We start from the raw sequence: 20,347 nt of genomic DNA on the forward strand, positions 1-20,347 counted from the left end.
ATTAATGCGTTTTTAACGCGACAAATCTGACAGCCCTAATATATGTATATATAAATTGAAATTTAGTTAATTGTCATCATCATGTTGGGAAACGTGTATACCATTTCTGTATTTTTCTGAGATTGTTTTCTGCTTTCTCAAAAATCAGGGAAAAAATGCCCATCCATTCATAAAGGCATCGATTAAAAAAGAAAAGTAAGGAGTTTGAATCACCAAAGCTTTTATCATTTTTTCTTATAAAATTGACCAATCACAAGTCATGCTTGAGTAGCACTGAGAGTGGTCAGAGGGAAAATTGACCTGCTGCCTCCTAATAGTCATAATAGCACCTCCTAAAAGCTGCTTTTGAGAGGAGGCGCAGGAGTGGAGCACTGAGCTTCACGCTCTCACGAGTTTGTTTTTACGCTGCACGCGCAGGAGAATGAACTCATGAGAACACTTATGCTCCAGCACACAATTTTTGACAGAAATTTGACGCCATAGTTTGTCAGGAGTGCTTTGCTCATTGCAGGTCTATAACAGCAGTAGTTACAGTCATACACTAGGGGTCACTACTACACAAAAGACTGCTCCTTGCTGCACACACTTTGATTTCAGCCTTGCTTCCTTGTTGTTTTTCCTCTTTTGTTAATCATGCTAAAGAAACTCTCAGCCTCTATACCTTAAAAATGTTTCTATTTTATTTATTTATTTATTTATTTTTAAGATTGACCGTTCTGGGGGAGCCACACCCCCCCCTGCACAGCACCAACGATGTCATCTTGATTTATTGATGCAGCTAAAAAACACGAGGTACCACACCATTCCAGGACTCTTACCCCGAACATCTGCCTCAGGTCTGGATCCCGAAAGCGGAAGGGGATGTTTGAGACATGGAGGCGTTTTGGGGTCCCTTTGGCCTCCGAGGAGTCTCCGGCGGAGCCTCCCGCTCCTGTTCCTCCTGCAGCACACTGTACACCCGCCTCACCCTGGGGCACCTCCTCTGTCTTTGCCTTTTTTTTTTTGAAAAAGACAGAATGAAAATGGAAGGTTGGGATTAGTGTTTACATCAAAGCAAAATACAATCAAGTAAATAAAAACAGAAATCCCTGCAGAAATTTAATGACGTGTTTTTTGTGAAAAGTTAGCCAAAATGTGAGCTGGAAAAGTTGAGATACGTGCCAGATTGAACATTTAAATGACCTTCTGAAAGCAGGTTTATGCAGTAAAACATCATTTGAAAGCTGTTTTTTTGGAAGTGTAATGCCAACGATTTGCTGGTAAACATCACTGAGCAGTTGTAGGAGCTGCAGCTGATGGCGTCTTCATCTGGCATCTGTAGGCCTTTTAAAATGTTTAAAATAGATATGAAAGAGTTGCATTCTAATTAATGCAGGAAAAATTCACATAAAAGTTTCAATAAAAGTCTAATAATTGAAATCAAAGGAGTAACAATAAATGCACCAACCTGAAATACAAACATTTTTTCTTTAAATTGAGTTTAAATTACAAAAAAAGGTATAATGATACCACAAAGTAGTGCTTACATTGTTGCTGTTGGGTGTGGTGGCGGCTCCATTAGCACCAACCCCTAGCTCAGCTGCTCCTTGGCCCCCAGCACCAAACATGGCCCCCGGGCCAAACTCCGCTCCTGGCAGCCCGTTTTGAGGCGGGGGCGGAGGAGGGAAGGTTGCGAAGGGTGGAGCTACCAGAGCCTCCTGTCCTCCAGTCGAATCCTGCGAGCCCTGTGGCGCCAACCGACGGGGGGCAGAGGGAAGGAGAGATGGAGGCACATTAGCATTTGTTCTCGGGGAGTGTTTTTCTGCAGCGAATGCGGCGTGGCGACGGAGCCACAATGAGGGGGTTAAAAAAATTCTTCCTATCACGTTTCACTCTCGCTCTCAGTCACTCCCCTCGTTCTGTGTATGGTCCCCCCTCCCTCCGCTCTACCTCCATATCTCTGACAGGCATGTGTTTTCAGTCAGCCAACCATGAAATATTTACAGCAAACCCATCTATTATTAAGACTCACAAAATTTGATACACACTTTGACATGCAAAGATGCTTTTGGGATCGGCCGACACAGATGGAGATGAAAACGGCAGGAAGTTGAGCGTGGCGTGTTCACAGCTTCCAGCAGCATGGTGTGAACACCTATTTCAGCGCTTGTGGACGACCCTTTGAACACGTAATGCACACTAAAGGTGAAATGAGTTGGGGCGGGTTCTGCCTGAGGTGTTGCAGCTTTTTGGTCAGGACTCTGGATCCTGATCCAGCGTTTTCTCCTTTATGTGTGGCGAGTCTGCACTATCGCTCGCCTCCTTTTGTTTTTTTCTTAAACCTTTGGCCATGAAGACAAAGCAGAAAAAGTTCAGATGCAGAGAAGATGAAACAATATTTCTCTTAAATTGGAATATAATTTTTTCATAATAATATATTCTATATTTCTGTGTTTGAGACATTGTTTTTATTATTTTAAAGGTGAAAAATAAACTTAAGGTAGATTTCAGCGCAGCAATGCAGTGTAAAATAAATCATCGCCTATCTTTCAGTCTAAAAACAGATTTTTGGTGCAGCGCTCCAACCTGACACTCACCAACAACCGCTGCTTTGGACTCTGCCAAGGCCCGCTTCTGAGATGGGTGACGCCTAGAGACACGCCGTCTCCAGACAATCTTTTTAATTAGACAGAGTAACTAAAATGCCGCAAAGCAAATGGGCTCTTACGCTCTCTAATCCTAAAGCCTTCCAGCTCGCTGCTCCTCTGCAGTGGCCGTCCTCGCTGCAAACAGGCAGCTGAGGCTGAGCGGCCCATCTGCAGCACACAGAGCTGCTGGGGATTGAGCCTGACTGACAGAGCAGGCATCAAAGAGGGCCGAGTAATGCAAAAAAAAAGAAAGAAAAAAAGGGAAGAATCGGTGGATCTGGCAGGCTACAACTGTGATTGTGGTACGGCTTAATGAGGAAAGATTGTGCAGCTCGTTGGGAGTGAGTGCGACGGGAGATTGTAGTCTGCATGAAATATGGCTTTGTCACCTGCTGAGAACAAACAAGCAAGCGCTAGAGCCTCGTTCAGTGAGAAATAGAGATAATCCAGAAATAAAAACTGCTTTTTTGGGTCTTCTTTGAGTTCACACTTGTTAAGACATGTGTGATCGTAGCATGTTGGAGCTTGAAAATGCTTCATAAGGGGAGGGGGGTATATTCCTAACTCAGATGTTGAACTGAGGAGAAGAGTGGACAGACAAGTGTGATAAAAAGATGTACTTTTGCTGTATTTTGAGGCGTGATTTTATTTAGAGGCATTTGTTCTCTAAAGTCTCAGACACACCGGGCGTGGCTGCAGCAAAATTAGCCCTTTTTGCACCGTCAGCAGAAAAACATCAAGTCCCACATGCTGCGCTCCAAAAGTGTCAGATGTTTGTAGGGCTTGGTTTAAGAAAACAACAAACAAACGATCAAAATCTAATTAACCTTTACTAACAAAACACAGTAAAGACTTGTCAAGTTTATGCAACTATTTATTTAAAACGATTTATTTGACTTTTCAGGCAAAAAGCAGATCTTCTTGTTATTTTAGAGTTCATCATTTTGTTAACAAAAGTTCAATTTTTACTCAGTTTAAATAACCAGTCATGAGAAAACTGTTTATTACAGAATTTAGACAAAGAAATGGAACAAATCAGAAATGAATTTTTTATCTCAGCAGTGAAATCCAGCCCTGAATGTTTGATCAGTTTCCAGTTGATAAATTTAACATCATCTCAGGGAAAAGGTGCAGACTCTGCCTGTGGTGTTTTCCTATTAAAATAAGACGCCCCGTCTGATACTGTTCAGGATAATTGATGGGCTTCCGTGCGATGTGACCAGATTTACTGATTAGGTTGAGTCTTATCCACTGCTGCCGACACTACGCATCATTACTGAGAGCGAGTGTCTGGGCTTTAAGGTTTAAGGAGCGTTAGAAAAACGGCGACCTGCCATCACAGCCTTCTGTTTTTGCTGCTTTCACAATAATATGATTCCAAAGCCAGCTGATGCAGACAGTGATTTGTTTTTTATTTATAAATATTTGTGAAGAGAAAAATGATAAATACTGTGCTGCCACTTATCCAAGCCAATTATTTTAATTTTCTCTACTAAAAATTCTTGTTATAATTTAATTGTAATTAGACCTTTTATATGTAGATGTAAAACATTTTTACCATAGCTAACAAAATGTTTCCGATACAATAAATGACAGGATTTCTTAGTTTATTTTATAATTACTTTAAATATTGACGTCATTAAATGTCAAGTATTGGTTTATTAAGTGGGATTCTGTTATCACAAATAAATAAACACTGCGCTCTACGCTCTTCAATGAAGAGAACAAAATATGGACAATTTCTGAATGATTTCTCCAGGTTTTTTTCTTTTTTTTCTTCACCAGTTGACGAAAGGCTGAGACAAAGACGATTGTTTGTATGGCAAAAAGGGCCAAAATGTACATAAAAATGCAAAAAGTGTGTTGGTTAAGAAGAACTCCCACAGTTCTATATATGGAACCGTTCTAGCACAAGGTGTTGGGGTTTTAACCGCTATCCAGATATTTACACTTTTATTAGTTTCAGTTGGGAACCTACCCTCAATTCAACCCATTAAAGACTCACTCTGATCATCTTTACTCCACAGAGTAATCCCGCCCCCCCTTCCTGTCACCCATAACTGAGAGCTTACAGCAGGCGTGCAAATCTGGAGGGACCTCACGATACGATTACGATTCGAGAAGAAACGATTTGATTAAGAAACAATTATCAATGCATCCCAGATATCCATTTTTTATTTTTTCTCTTTACTACAAGACGATAGACCAATATGACTGACTTTTCTCCACCAAAGAGCATTTTTAAGTAAAAACCGGATCAATAAACTTTTACTGAGAACATGAAAAATATTTTGGTGTGACATAATTAAAAATCTTTCAAAGCATCAAAGGGGAAAAATATTCCCTGAACTCAACAACCTTAAATAAGATAATTTTATCATTAGATCAGCTTTAATGAAACGCTCTTTGACTCGCATCAAACTAAATAGTGTCTAGCTAAGCGCACATTGTGATTTTGTAAATTTGTTGTACTCACTACATGTTTTATTTTGGTGTGACATAATTTACACACTGCATGATTTTAATCCAATTGATCCTCAACACTATGAAAGCCCAAATGCTTCCAAACGGTCGCTTTAAGTGACCTGGCCGGTCGGATGACGAGATATGGAAGGTCAGCCATGTTTGCGTGCTATTCAAAAATGTCAGAGTGAAAAATGCTCTGTATTTAGTTCTGCTTGTTACTTTTACTTTAAAACATATGAATTATTCCATTATCAATTATTTAAAATTCATAAAACGATTCAGAATCGCTTGTGGATCAAAATCGATTGATTTTTTCCCCCCACCACTAGCTTACAGCCTCTCACACCCCCAACCTAACATGAGTGGTACAACAAAAATGGCGAGCGATATCAGAGTTATCCAGCCGTACAGTTTAAACCAGATTTGAGCTCAGACGAGGAAAACAAAGATGTCTGCAAGTGGATGCATAAGAATGGGGCGGAGCAGGGAGCTTTGGCCCATCCAGCGTATTTTCAATGTAACAAATATTATATTTTTCAAACAGCATCTTTTGTCTGCTCCTGAATCACAAAAAATTGAAGAAAGAAATACTACTAGAACATGTTAAAAACACCAAAAACATGTTCATGGTAGTGGGTCTTAAAGTCTAAATAAAAAATGTTATACAAAGATGGGGTATCCCATACATAAGGCTGATTCTACTTCTCTGATAGTACAAAAGAGTGAGATCGTTACAAGTGCAGCTATGTTGCTAAAAATGACAGTCAATATTTTTGTAGAAATCATATATTTTTTAATATATTTTTTGCAACTGAAGATTTTAAGAAGCTGCATCATCACAGAGGGAGGAAACCACATGAAGAGTTGCAGGCTAAAGTTAACACAGGCATTCCCGCTCTGTTAGGAAGCCACACTGCCCTACATGGCAGCAGCGTACAGTCAAACAAGGAAACGGGGCAACGGAAAAACGAAATGATGGAAAAATGAAAGGGAGACGTAATCGGAAGGAACTGGGGATTATGGGAAATAATGAGGCAATCTTTCTGAGTTCCATGTGGTCTGAGGACAAACTTTCCAGACTGAGTTGTGACTAAGTTTTAAAAAAATAAAAGTACTTTAAAACATCTGAGTAAAGCTCTTTGGTAAGTAAGCTCTTATTACAACGTAAAGCCTTGTTATAGAATTTGATGTCCTCTTGACTTGTGCGATTACTAAAATGCTGAATTACCTTAAGGGAGCCCGTTTTTTTACAAACGCACAGAGGATGAGGGCAAAAAGGGGCCTTTTTTTAAATGCAAATCCTTCCAAGCGACAAACTGTGTGATGACTTCAGCCTTCAACCACCCAAGTAAGTAAAGCACGGAGCAGCCGCACAGGCAGAACAAACAGCCACGTGGCGAAGCTGCTCTAACTCATCAATCACATAAATTCATGACAATTTTTTCCAGTGGAAATGTGTGCTGTCTGCAACTTTGTCTGGGTGTAGACAGAAATATGCGATTGTACGTATAGGCTCCTCTCCCTCTGCTATCCATCTATTTTCTTTTCCTGTGGTTCCAGTGAGCATGCTTGTCTTTACCCCCCTCCACCACCCAGCCTTTTTCCCTTCCCTGGCCATAGCTTTGCCTGCCACGCATGATGAAAGCCAGAGGGCATTTTTTTCCCCCTTTTAAAACCACCAGCACTTACTCCTCAAGAAGCTCAAAGCTTCTACTGCACTACAGTGTCTATCAAAGCACACAGCCATATCCTTGTATGGTTGTGCAGAAGAGGCTCCTTTCTACCTGTGTAAATCAAACAAGGCACAGAAATGGTCCCATGGTTCATAGCAAGACACCAGACCCAGAAACAATCCACAAAGTTGGGGTTAAAGTTCACAATCTGAGCAATGAATCCACATCAAAGAGTCCATTAAAACATTAACCGTTAGTGTCAGCTTCGCCAACTTATTACCGTCTTTTGTTTAAAGCAACAAATCTTAGATATCTTCTTTTTTAATTATGCTGAAAAAGGTTGCAGACTTAAATTCCTTAAACTTCTTAATCCTCTGGAAAAGCAGCAGAGGGGGCTGCCTCTGGCCCCTCCCACATCCCAAACACAAACAGCCTGTAAAGGCTCAAAGGCGGGTCAGTTCCTGCACAGCAACGCTTCCAGCTGCAATCAAAGCCGGAGATGTCCACTGCTCCGTGTCAGCGTGACATTTCAAGTTTTTTTTGGTTGCAAATGGCAAATGACGTGCGTGCACGACACCGCCACTGGCTAGTTCTTCAAAAAACAAACCAAAAAAATGCAGCACAAACGTAAATGCATCAATTTTTTAAAACAAATATAACACCACATGGAGGGTTTATCATGTTGGTCATGAATGCATAAAAACTTGAGATGGTTAGCAAAATGAAAATCATTATATTGACATAATTATTTTCTTTAGTAAACCATTCATAGCTTTCAAATCAGAAACATTATTTTTCAGCTCTCTGTCCTCCACTAAATGCACAAACATTTATGCAAATTATGTGGTCATATTGTCAAAAACTTAAACCAAGAAGTCTAGCACAGATCAGTGCTCCGCATGCCACCATGCTGAACAACCAGAGTTTATAGTAGCATCAAAAGCTGCAGACACTAAACAACTACTAAAGTCTGTATATTTCCCTCCTGGATGACTAACAGAGACGTTAGCTCAGAAGTTTGCAGTCAAAACAAAGTAAAAAGTCAGATTCACACACACACACTTTGATCATGACATCGACATCCCACCGACCTCACAGGCTGCACTAATTAAACAACCCCTCCTACACTCTCAGGTTAATTGTGTCCCGTGCCTTCCTCTGCTGCAGGCTGAGAGCGACAAACCAAAAGATCTTCCACCTTCTGTCCTCTGACTTCTATCCCGAAAAGGTGCGGCGAGGCTGATCATTCTGCCGCAACAACCATATGTGAAAGTCGCAACCAAGAAACTCACAGCTCTGGCAATTTGTTCCCAGCTCCACTTCCTGCTAATCTGATGCTGTCAGTCAGTGTCAGCAGCTTTTGTGGCCCTGCTGAGATCTGTGACATGCAGCTCAACGCTTATTGACAACTCTGATCATCATCAACATCAGAAATATTAGCATAATCACAGGGACAACCCTCTTTGAAACACTCTGCCTCACCTCAGGCAGGGCGCCCTGAATATCAAGCTAATACACATCTCGGATCTCTGCTGCTTTTTCTGACAAAATGCTTAAATATGCAATAGCTGAACTAATTCAAGGATGCAGCTACTAATCTGAAATGTAAAATAAAAGATTGAAAATCAAAGAGTGCTAAAAAATGTATCTTTTATTAGAAGAAAAGTGTTGTTAACATCTCCAGAACAGTATAAATGAAGAAAATATACACTACAACATGGAGACATTTCCTAATCAGGCATTTCTAACTAATTAAACTAACAGCTTGAATGAATACAGGTAAAATAAATCTAAGTAGGTTTCCATTAATTAAATATTTACTTGTTGAATATAAACGTAAGACTGTTTTTTTTTGTTTATTAACGTTATTTTGTTTCTGAATGTACAACATTGTCTCATCTGTGCTCACATTTATTTAAATATCTAAATCTAATACATGTTTTAATGAACTTTTTTAACAGAGAAGATTGCTATTGTAATTGTGATTTAGCTGCAGCATGATGGGTTAGTTTTCATTGATTATTTTTGAACATGAACAGCCTCCTGCTGCAGTGTGTACAAGTACAGTGTTGCTCTGCTGTTTAGCATGCAGTGGGTAACCTAGGAGATACAGTACTGCAGACACTATGGGCTCAACTGCACCACTTCTGTGGTTTTCATAGCAGTTTACCTCTCAGTGGAATGTCTTTCCATCGGGCAGAGCAAAGCTCAATACTGTGTGATCACTTGTCAAGAGTAAAACTGCTGATAGGAAGAGAAAAGTGACTGGTGTCTCTCCAGAACTACAGCTCTGATAGCCGAACTGCAATCTTCTACTGATTCTATGCAAAAACGCTTCTGATTTTAAGGCAAAAATATAACAAAAAAAACAAATCGAGACCAACCTGCTGCTCTTTTATCCTTTCACTGTGACTTTGTTGGCTTTGAAATATATTACTTTGAATAAACAAGGTGTATTGTCACTAAAAATTATTGAATTTTAAAGTTTGCTGTTTATGAGTGTGTGCTCCAGCATAAGAGCAAAACATACAATTTTTTTTTAATTAAAAATAAGTTTAAAGAATTCTGTTTTTTATTTTGATGCAGACAATGGCCAGCTCACATCCATAAAACACATATTTGTATATTAGGGCTGCCACAAACGATTATTTTAAAAGTTGACTTATCGGATCATGCTTAAACTAAATGTAAAACACACATTTTCACCATCATTAGCTGCAAGCTTGAAGTGTTTAAAGCCCCCTCCAATAAAAATCCTGTTTTTTGAGTTTTTAACATGTCTGTGTGGCATTTTTCTTATGAAAGAGAACAAATGTAATAAGCAATCCTTTTGTTTTTGCATTTCCGAGTATTTCACCTTTTAAATCAATCAAACTGTCTTGGACAGACTCTGTCTGAATGAATGATCTTCTTTCCATCAACAGCTCTGCTGCACATGCACTAAACCCTCATCTGTTCCTAGTGTCTAGTTCAGGTTCTGGAGAAGAGAAGATGGTATCTTCACATTGACTGCAGTCAAATGAGCCGCCGTTCACATTTCTGTGGTCAAATCAGCATCACTGGATTTTTGGTGTGAGTTTCATCCAATACTTACGGTAGCAGGACTGAGAACGCTGGAAAATCTCCACCAGACTCCACGGAGCTTCTTGATGTGACCACGGAAATGTGAACGGCGGCTCATTTGACCGCAGTTGGAAAGGATTGTAAATCAATGAAAGAGCATTTTGATGTTAGCTTTGATTATTTTATCAAGAACTCTGAGAAACCAATGATTGAATGTTTGATCACAGCCCAGTCAATAAACATTGGAGAATTAGCTAAAAGAGTCTTTGGTGAACTGGAAGGAGAAAGAATCAGGATTTTGGAGGAAGTTCTGTCCATGAAGATCTTCACTTCCTTGTCCCAGCTGACAAGCCCTTTTGTATATACATGTTATTTAGTATTAGATACTTCGCAAATGTAGTCATTTTTATTTTTAGATTAAAGAGATGCCATATATATATATATATATATTTAGATGTGTTTTTTTTCTAAATACATGGTGACAAACCCTATTGGGTTTTGGAGTTTTGGTTGTTTAAGGCTGCAGAACCCTGAATGAAACAGCTTCAAATGTGCATATCAGCAAGAAACTGAAAATCTCTACATATTTTATGTTCGACCGTTCCGTAAGGAAAAATGCTCAAACATGTGCTCTCTATAAACAGTAACTTTACTGCTTACCATCCATATGTGCACCTGTACGTGCAGCACACATTTTCCCACTGCTCAGATGTTCCACATTACACTCTGCCCCTCCAACAACAAAGCAAGCCTAACCCAGCTCGGCTTAACTTGTTCAAGATGGTTCGACAAAGCCATCCATCTTCTAAACCTGCTTTCAGGGTCATGGGGTTGCTGGAGCCTACCTACTGTCAGGTGAAGGCGGTGTTCACTCTGGATAGTCCATTGCAGGGCCACACAAAGGCAACACACATGCTCAATCTAAGGTGCAATTAAGAAGTGTCCAGAGAAAACCCTCCATGCATGAAGGGAACATGCAAACTCCCCACAGGTAGGACCCAGCCAGGATTTGAACCTTGTTGTTGTGAACTAGAGTGCCTACCACTACACCATTGTTTCCTTGAGTCAGATTAAAACAGCATACTTTTTCATTTTAAATCTTCTCTGTTTAGAAGAGAAAATCTGCACTTCAGCTCTAAATCCATGAGTAACAACTCACTGCTTAGCCAGGATTTAGCATTCAACTTGACCGTCAGAACATCTAAGTATCGCCTAACACTTCCTCATCTGAGATCTTTAGACTGCTTTACACGGGATCTTTCTGTACCACCTACCAAACTATAAAGTATTTCCACTTATTTCTCATTACAATGTTTTATTATAGAAATAGATTAGACTGTCTGTCAGTGTTTGAATTGAAGTCTGTTGTTAAAACCAACTTGTTGCCCATCTAGAGTGGATGAGATTAACAAAGAAAGTTTGGTGCATTGCAGACTGACAGTAGCACGTTTGCAGAAAGAGCTTAAAAATGAACAGAATAAAAATGACTGATAGTATTTCTTGGGAAAACCAGGTGAGTCTGAAGTCCTTAAATGCAGCTCAAGGAATGGAAGCACAGTTGTCCTGGACCACATATGAATGTGATATCCAGGAATCAGATCTGACCGTGTCTTCAGTTCACACCTGTGTTTAGAGGCCGTCCACTCTGCATCTGCTTGGACGCTGTGAGCAGAGCCTCTGTGTCTGCATGTGACATGCGGAGAGCTTTCACACATCCTGCTGCATAAAGCCTCAGAGCCCGGGGCAATGGCAGAGCGGCATTAGTGTCGGACAATGTCATTGTAGGTTTATGGGCAGTGTGAAAGCAGTTAACCCTGAGGTGGAGTCATTTCACACAGTCCATTAGAGCAACAAAACGGAGAGTCTGCCGTAACATGTTTATGTTTTTGTTGAGCCGTGAGTCGCTAGCTGCAGCGATGAATATGAGAGTCAGAAAACAGAAATGCCACTGATCTCTTGGAGCCACAATAATGGCTAAGGCTAGATATGGTTGTTGTTTCACACCTGGATGCATACAGGGCATGATGATCGAGCGTATGGCTTCAACACGAAGTGAGCAGCAAACTCTCCAGACCTGAGAGGGCTCTAGTGTTTATCAACTCATCCAGGCAGGCACAGGACAATAAAAGCAGGAGGATTTTAAAGCAGCATTCAGACGAGACATTTCAAAGTCAGACCTGTACAGAGACCAGGCCTGGACTGCTCTGGGATTCTCTGCAGTGTAAAACATTTGGCTAAGACTTAAGTGGTGCTAATTAAACATCTGACTAAGCTGATTTATCATTCTGACTAATATTCAGTGCAGCCGGACGGCGTGTCCAAAAAAGCTCCGTCACCAAAATGTGGCTCATTTTTTTTTCTTTTTTATTTCTTTTCCGTAAAAAAAAAATCACTAAAATATGAAATGCTTATATGCTAACATTAGACACACAGAGAAGCATCTTGTAAAGCAGTCCTCATCAGTCATATATTTGAAGCTTCAAACACCTTTAACAAGCAAAATACCCAACAGTGAGATTTATTAGAGAGCACTGCTGCTGAATTCATCTGCTCCCCGTGGTTTATGTTGGCTGGATTGGGTCTGATATCTGCAGACGGAGGGCCAACAAGCTTTTAGCGCCCAGCAGGTAAAGACAGGCTGCAGTAAGCTGCATCTATGTGTTAATCATCTGTCAGGACTGTGACACCCCCACCAGGTAAAATGTGCCACCAACGTTTTTGGAGAGTCTATTTCTATTATTCAAAAGGGATGTGAGCCTCAACATAAAAAGCAGAGCCACATATTTTCCAGGAGGATAGTAGGACTGAGCCCGTGTCCCCGCTATTCTCCCTTCCAACACTGCTGCCCTCATGCACTTCCATTAACTGCCCCCATCCTCCATTTGGAGTCTGTCTGCTTGAAGGTGTGCATTGTGTTTGGGTTTAAAACAATCTTAAGGGGGAGAGATAGATGATAATAAACACAAAATATAAGTCACAGAAAAATGAGGATAAGATATTAGAATTGAAGTAAAAACCCCAATATTAGGCTTTTTAAGCATTGATGCCAAACGTGTACATTCCAACAGAAATCAATCTCTTATGCCTTACTCACTTGCAGGTTTTCGGGTTGTACGGGCCGTGGAGGGTCGTAGACAGGTGTGGTCGCATCTTAAGGGGGCGCAGGTGTGTCTAGTACCCTTATGGCTTCTGCAGCCATTTTAATGGACAGCATGAAAATGATGATTGTACGATTGTCGTGTGTGGTAAATATATCGTGAAGTATTTCTAATGTAAGCTACGCGCACTTATGACGTACAGGGGACATTGCTGTACGGTGTTCTTACGCTGCATTTTAGTCATTGGTAAGATGCATGCACTGACTCCTTACTGCAGGTGATACACAAGCGTCACTCGTCAAATACATTTCTAACAGTCAGGCTGTGTGCACAAAGTGTGCACGGGATGTTTAAGGAGCGCAGACTTATCACCTGAACTAACAGACCCCTAGTGCAGTGCACAGGGTTTGGGGGTAGTTGAAAAAATGAAAAATGCATACGACTCGCCTGCATCTCACCAACTTCCCCCTTACCTGTTGTATAGGTGTTCACTACAACTTGACGCCGGCAGCATGCCCATAGAAAAAAAAACGTGCCTGAACATTTAATCTCTACAGGCTCACTGAATGGTATACGACACATGTCAAAGTCAAGGCCCGGGGGCCGGTTCCAGTCCTCCGGATAAATAATTCCGGCCATCCAGATCACTTTATTTTATTGTTATTAATGGCCTGATGTTGTTATCTTGCACTTATTGCTAACTTGTATGATTTTGACAAAATACATTTTTATGGAGAGTAAAATATTGAAAGTTATTTAAAGGGGCCATACCATGAAAATTCTACTTTTTGAGGTTTTAAGTGCCTTATACTGTTCATTCATCACTACAAAAAGAACCCCAAAGAGGTATTTTGATCCATTCATGCATTTAAGAGTAATCCTCTAAAAACCTATGCTGTCTGCCAGAAGGTGGAGCTTCAGGAACTGAGTTGTTTTACTTCTGGGTAGGAAAAAAACTCAAAAAAATAACTAATATTTCAAAATGTTTTGTTTTTTAGTGGTCCAAATGTAATATATGATCATATATACGGATATAGTTCACTGTGATAGGCTTAAGAAAATCACGGTATGGCCCCTTTAAGGCTAAAGTTGATTTAATCCGGAATAATATTCCTGTTTTCATTCATAGTAATGTTAAAATATTATGGTTTTAAAATTTGAAAAATGTTGTTTTAGTGTTTTCAATAAATGCTTATTCTGTTCGGCCCGCGACCTGAGGTGTGTTTTAGATTTTGGCCCCTTCTGCGATTGAGTTTGACACCCCTGATCTACAACCTTAAAATGTCATGTGACCACCTGCATGTCCCGCATAGGTTTGTCCATTTTATGTCTGCAGTCAGCCCATACCCACCCATGAGGGTCGTTGTACTTAAGGTAGAGCTGCCAAAAACGATTATTTTAACAGTCGACTAACCACTAATTATTTTTTCACATTAGTCTACTAATCGGGTCACGCACAAAGTGAATTTAAAGCAGTCATCTTAACCTTCATTAGCTATAAACTAACTAAAAACTAGATATAAAGCATTACCTGTGATAATGCTAGTGTGAATGTTGTAAGCTAAATTTGGCAACAGAAACAAGCAGCTATTTTTTAACAAAAAAACTAAGTTTTGGTCTCACTCAAATATAAAAAAAGTGCATTTTTTAGTGCTGAAAGCTCACAACTTTGTTCAACTTTACTACACTCTGACACCATATAATATAAAGCAATGACTTATCGACTACTAAATTAGTTGTTGAGTTTTTTAATGGACTATTTTAGTCGATTAGTCGACTAATCGACTATTTTAGTCGATTAGTCGACTAATCGTTGCAGCCCTAAACTAAGGCATAATTTCTTTGCAGTTTTTTTTATTTATAACTTATAAAATATATGTTTGTAAATAAAAAAATCTAAGTTTTGAGTAATTTCTTGGTTCAAAGGGTCTGACTGGATCAAAAAGGTCCACATAGAGAAAAATATATACAAAAGGGTCGTCATAAATGCAGGCGTTGCATGAGTTAGCCATGAAGCTGCATAATGGTGCAAAGGTGCATGCCTGGTTTAAAAGAAAAAAAAAAGATCGTCTTAACTAAGAAATCTTTTAACAAAAACCATGTTTTTCAGTATTCCATAGAGTTTGCGTTTCTTTTGATGACACAAGCAGCCCTAAAGTCCTATGCAGAAGCATGAAGGTATATTGGGTTTGTTGTGCTCTAGAAGCCAATAAAGTGTCTGTTTGGTGGATAAGTGTGCCTTGGCACCTGTCCCCCTCAATCCGGAGGACAGATGAAGTTTAAACTACATGGACAGTTTGGACGACAATGTTAAATCACTTGACAAACCCCCGCCTCCATCCTCCATGCACATGACATGATGTGACACACGCACAACTATGAAATATAACGTGACACTGTTTGCAGTCAGCATAGGAATAGGGCTGCAGTACCAAGAAAAAAAAAACTGCATGTCAACACAAGCCGTGCACAAAGCAGCCGTCTTCTTGGATTCTCAAATTTGCCATTTACCCCACTCCCAATACCTGCCCTCAGGCCCAAAGGAGCCCAAGACCGGAGAGCAGGACATGCTAGAACAGAGCCAGAGAGCAGCTCTCATCCTCAGGCTGTCTCTCAGTTTAAGTAGCACAGACACACCCACCATATGCTGGATGAGCCTTGCACTCAACATCAACCATACTGTAGGACCTATATTGTGGGACGTGTGCATCTCCAAACCTACAACCAGCTAACACAACAACAACACGTTCAACGCTAGCCAACAGTGTCAATACTGCATATCAACAGGAATGGGGAGCAAAGCCTTAAAACCGATTAAAAGAAGAGGAACCAGCTTTGCTCCCGGTCTGAAACTCTGCCAACTTTTTGAGAAAGGCCTCACCTGGGCCAAGTCAGCACAGAAAACAGACTGAACAGCAAACCACTTCCAGCCCAGCATGAAGCCAAAGCACACACGTGAAATCTAATCAGTACTTCACTTTCACAACCCGCTGCACGGGGGTTAACTGCTGGAGAACTTACCGGGAGTATAGCTGGGTAGTACAGCCCCATCATGGTCTGATCTAGAGGAACAACTGCTGACCAGCTCTCCACTATCTCGTTCCTTCTCCTTTCTTCTTCCCCCTCTCGTTCTCCTCCTATTCCTCCTCCCCTGTGCCTCTGCTCCAGGACCATGAGCTGACGATGGCTTCGGTTCACGTCTGTTTCAGCAGTTTAACTTCTCCCTCGTTCGCTCCCCTCCTTCCTCTTCACCGGTGTCCTTCTCCAGCACGCGAGCTTCGTCTGCCTGTCACTCTCAGCCACTCTTCCTCGTCTCGGCGGCCCAGCCGCTCAGATCCCTCCTGGGCCTTTCTGTCTCTCTCCTCCTGCCAGCTTGAGTCGCTTTCCTCCTCCTCTCTCTTGTCTTTGCTCTGCGTCTGTCATTCACACACTCACGTTACACGTCCTGCTTCTCCTCCTGCTCCGTCTTGTTCCCGCCCCTTTTTTTAAAAAACTTTTTCCTCCTCGTCAGTGTCAATGCCTCCTATCCATCAAAGCATCCATACTTCCATGAAGCCATCTAACCCTGTCTCTGGATGGAGTCAGAGAGCTGCTGTTGTTGTTCTTTCTTCAAGCCTCTGGAGAGACCAGAAGCAGGAAAAGAGGAAGATGCTGTCTTCTATCCACGCACTGGCTGCCAGAAAGTACAGAACCCGAATGCGACCCCCACTGCATTGCAGCTTTTTTTTGATGATTTATTTATTGTGTGGCAGCCTGTCAGTTCCAAAAAAGCAGTGGTAGGTAGGCCAGCCGGAAGACAGCTAGGTAGCTAGCTGCGTGGGAAGGCTCCTAGATCTGCATCTCCCTGCTGCAGCTGTCTTCATCACACTGGAGGAAGGTTCTGAGAAAAAAAAAAAAAAACGAGGAAGAGCCAGCCCCAAATCCAGCGCCTACAGCTCAACCTGCACATGAATCTGGATTTCGCTGCATTGCGCCTTTTTCTCCTGGCTCAGTTCCTTCACTTTCCAACACTGCATTGTTAGGAGGCTCTTAATTTGCACAGATGAGAGTGCAGCTCCTTGCACTGCATTTTCATATGGGAGGGACTGAACTCTGCGGAAAAAAAGCCCTGATGCCAAGCATTCAGACATCTGCTGAGTCTGGCTGGAACTGGGTCCAGAGGGAAGAAGGGATGGAGGGAGGGGATGATAAGTGGTACTGGGAGGAGGGGGGAAGGAGAAAAGCTATACTAGAATGGGGAGGGGGGGCAATGGATGGTAGCTAGAGATAACAGGATAGGGAGATAAATGGATAAAGGACTGGGTGAAAAAAGAGCGAGGGATGACAGGATTAGGACTCTAAGTGAAGAGGATGAGAGGATGAATAGCGGATGATCTCAGGATTAAGTACACAGGCTGAACACAGCGATAAACACACACAGCCACACACTCATTTATGCATTAAAGGTACACACAGATGTGCTCTGATTGTGTACACATGGATTCAAACAGGGGGCTAAATCCAATCACTTCATGCTAATTCAAGCAGAGGCTGCAGTTTCAATCAGATTCCAATAATCAATAACTGATGCTGGACTCTTTCATGCTGATAAAAGAAGTTCTGCTTTGACCTGCAACAAGAGATTTGCTACTGACACACAACGGCAAATGCTGACATGTGTTTACATGTTAACCCGGATCATTTCTGTGACCCAAACAGCATGACACACGTGACCCTGCGAGTCCAAGTGGCCGTGAACATACCCACCCGGCTCTCACTCAGAGCAGCGGCAGCAGAGACCCACAGGAGCCTGTCAGTTTAACACACTCACTGACACAGGCCGACCTACAGGCGGTGCAAACATGCATAAATAATACACGACAGGAGCGATACCAAGACAAATGCGCTGCAGCAGCCAACAAGCCAATTCTGCTAAGCTAGGCTCGGCTAACCCCATTTGCATGATAACCAGAAGAGAACCCTAAAACGGTTGCTCAAGGGCAGCGTGTATTAGCAGGATGACTTCTAAATCATTTATAAAGCGAATGAGGAGGCGTGCACTTCCAGTTCGGCTTTATGGAGACCTGATGTTCCCGGAGAGTGTTTGTTTTGAAAACCAGAGGGGTGAGGGTCAAGCATGAAATGCAAGTCTGCACAATTTTTTGCCCTGAAGGCAAGTCAACTTAAATAACATTTTTTCTGCTCCACATCTCAACCGTTCCCCCATCTATTCTGTCTGTGTTTTATTTTAACTAAACATCCAACTAGATGCTGAAATTTGATTAAAATAAAAACAAAGGTTGAAGGGAGTCCATGTATTTCTTTGGCCAAGTCTGTGAAGCCACACGGACGGAAAAAAAGAGGAGCAACCAAGTGACAGGGATGTGGTGGGAGAGAGTCTCCCATCTTGTGACGGAGGAGAGAGGCTGGGGGCGCACAGGCTCACAGATCAACACTCCCCTCCTGTGGCACTGCCAGAGAGCTGCACATCCCAAACAGACTGGAGACAAGTGTGCACACCCAGATAAAAGCGCACACACAAACTTATTAGGATGAGCGCACATCCACACACACGGGTCCCGGGTTGGTTTGAGCCACTCTGAGTGCTCTGCTGCTAAGAGGCAGATAACAAAACAGTCAGCAGCCACGCCACAGCGATAACTCACTCATTACTGAGCGCATTATGCATGGAGAGAAACTTAGAATAAAAAAGGAAACAGGAACAGCGAGAGGGATAAAGAGAAACTGAAAGCACGGGGAAAAGGCTTGTGAGGGGAAAAAAAAGCTCTGCAAACGGAGCAAAAAGAAATGTCTAGCACAAAGCAGGTGATAGCACAATTTCTCTCCACTTTCTAGGAATGAACAGAGAATATTCTGCTCCTCTTCCTTTCAGCATCTACCAGAGACACAACTTATTGGCCACAAACAGCTGCAAAAGCAGACGTCACAATACTCTAAACAATTTCTTATAGTGGTTTTCGGAGGAAATTGCCAAAAAGTGAAGAGCAAAAAGATTTGTCAGACTCTAAAAATAGAAATGTGATAAGCAGTCTAAACAAAACTGCTTTGTTTCAGGCTTTATTTGGCTAAACCTATCATCATCCTCATACTTGTGTTAACTATTAAATCAATATTTGACAATGTGAAAACAAATTGTGTGTCTTATTTCTACATGTTAAGTTTTTTTGTACTACTTTTTTGTAGAGATTTTCAAGAAAACTCGAATGTCTTACCTGACTGTGAGGTGGGTATCCATGGAAACCAGGGTTTAAAGGCTCATTGTTCTGCAAGAGACAACAGCGGGGATGAGAGCGGTGCCACTGGACTTTTAGGAAACAAGAGTGTGCAAAACATTTTCATCTTTGGACAAAATATTTGTGAGATATACAATAATATGCAGACGAGGTTAAAAGAAGTATTTGTTAGATCGGGGTGTCAGGCTCAATCGCACAGGGGGCCAAAATCTAAAACACAACTTCGGTCGCGGGATGAACAGGATAAATATTTATTGAACACTTTAAAACTAAATTTTTAAAACTTTAAAATGTAACTTTTAAGCAAAAAAGGATTAAAAATAGGCAGAAATATTATTCCAGAATAAATCAACTTAAACCTTAAATAACTTTCAATATTTCACTCTCCAGGAAAAAAATATAGATATATATTTGAATTATACAAGTTAGAAATAAGTGCAAGATAACATCAGGCCATTAATAACAATAAAATTAAATGATCTGGAGGGCCGGCTCTGGCCCCCGGGAAGTTCTACTTTCTACTCTAACATGCGTTAGAGGCTTCATGATCGGATTTTTGAAAACTTTTTTATTGTATAAGACCGTCACATTTCTTAATTGGTTTTAGAAAGTAGTTCTGGTGACTTCATGTCAGAGTAAAATCTTTGGATGGTAAAGTAGTTCAATGGGTAGTACACTATGAGGGTTTTATTCTGAAAATGAATTTCCTGACTTCCTGTCTCAGCTGAACAGAGGAGACCGTTGGCAATATGAGGATGTGTAGAACTGCAAAACACAACCAAAACGCAATTTGATTTAAAGATTGATCCAATGCAATATTGGCATACTTTTTTCAGTTGTAAGTCACTTTTTTGCCACACAGAATTTTATTGGTTTGGATCATTACATAAATAAATTGACAGACCCCCCCCCCAAAAAAAAATCAGAAAACTGTTGCAAAGATTTTAACTAAATAAAGTGAAAAACAAGAGTCAAACTATGCTGCAATGGTATTCAAAATTAGATTCTTTGAGAAATAGCAGATCTTACTCAACCAAGCTTTGCTAAACAGAATTATTCTTGAAAAAAATTTATCACAGAACAAACTTTACTTTAGAGATTTCAACATCTGCAGTCCAGAACAGACTGAAAAAATATGAAGCAATGGCACGCCCTAAAGCTTTCAGCAGCACTGAATAAAAAAAGAA

General features: G+C 41.0%; 1 protein-coding gene across 1 annotated transcript in view; it reads right to left on the bottom strand.

Annotated features, from left to right (window-relative positions):
* LOC112145894 (RNA binding protein fox-1 homolog 2) overlaps positions 1-20,347 on the bottom strand; it is a gene marked incomplete at its 5' end in the record, with an annotated part of 64,675 nt that overhangs the window by 28,718 nt on the left and 15,610 nt on the right. Inside the window, 3 exon segments of the mRNA XM_024271374.1 lie at positions 819-992; positions 1,527-1,724; positions 19,140-19,190. Of these exon segments, the coding sequence (XP_024127142.1) occupies positions 819-992; positions 1,527-1,724; positions 19,140-19,190 (423 nt within the window).

The sequence above is a fragment of the Oryzias melastigma genome, linkage group LG8 (genome assembly GCF_002922805.2).
Source record: "Oryzias melastigma strain HK-1 linkage group LG8, ASM292280v2, whole genome shotgun sequence".
In the NCBI taxonomy this organism is placed as follows: Eukaryota; Metazoa; Chordata; class Actinopteri; order Beloniformes; family Adrianichthyidae; genus Oryzias; species Oryzias melastigma.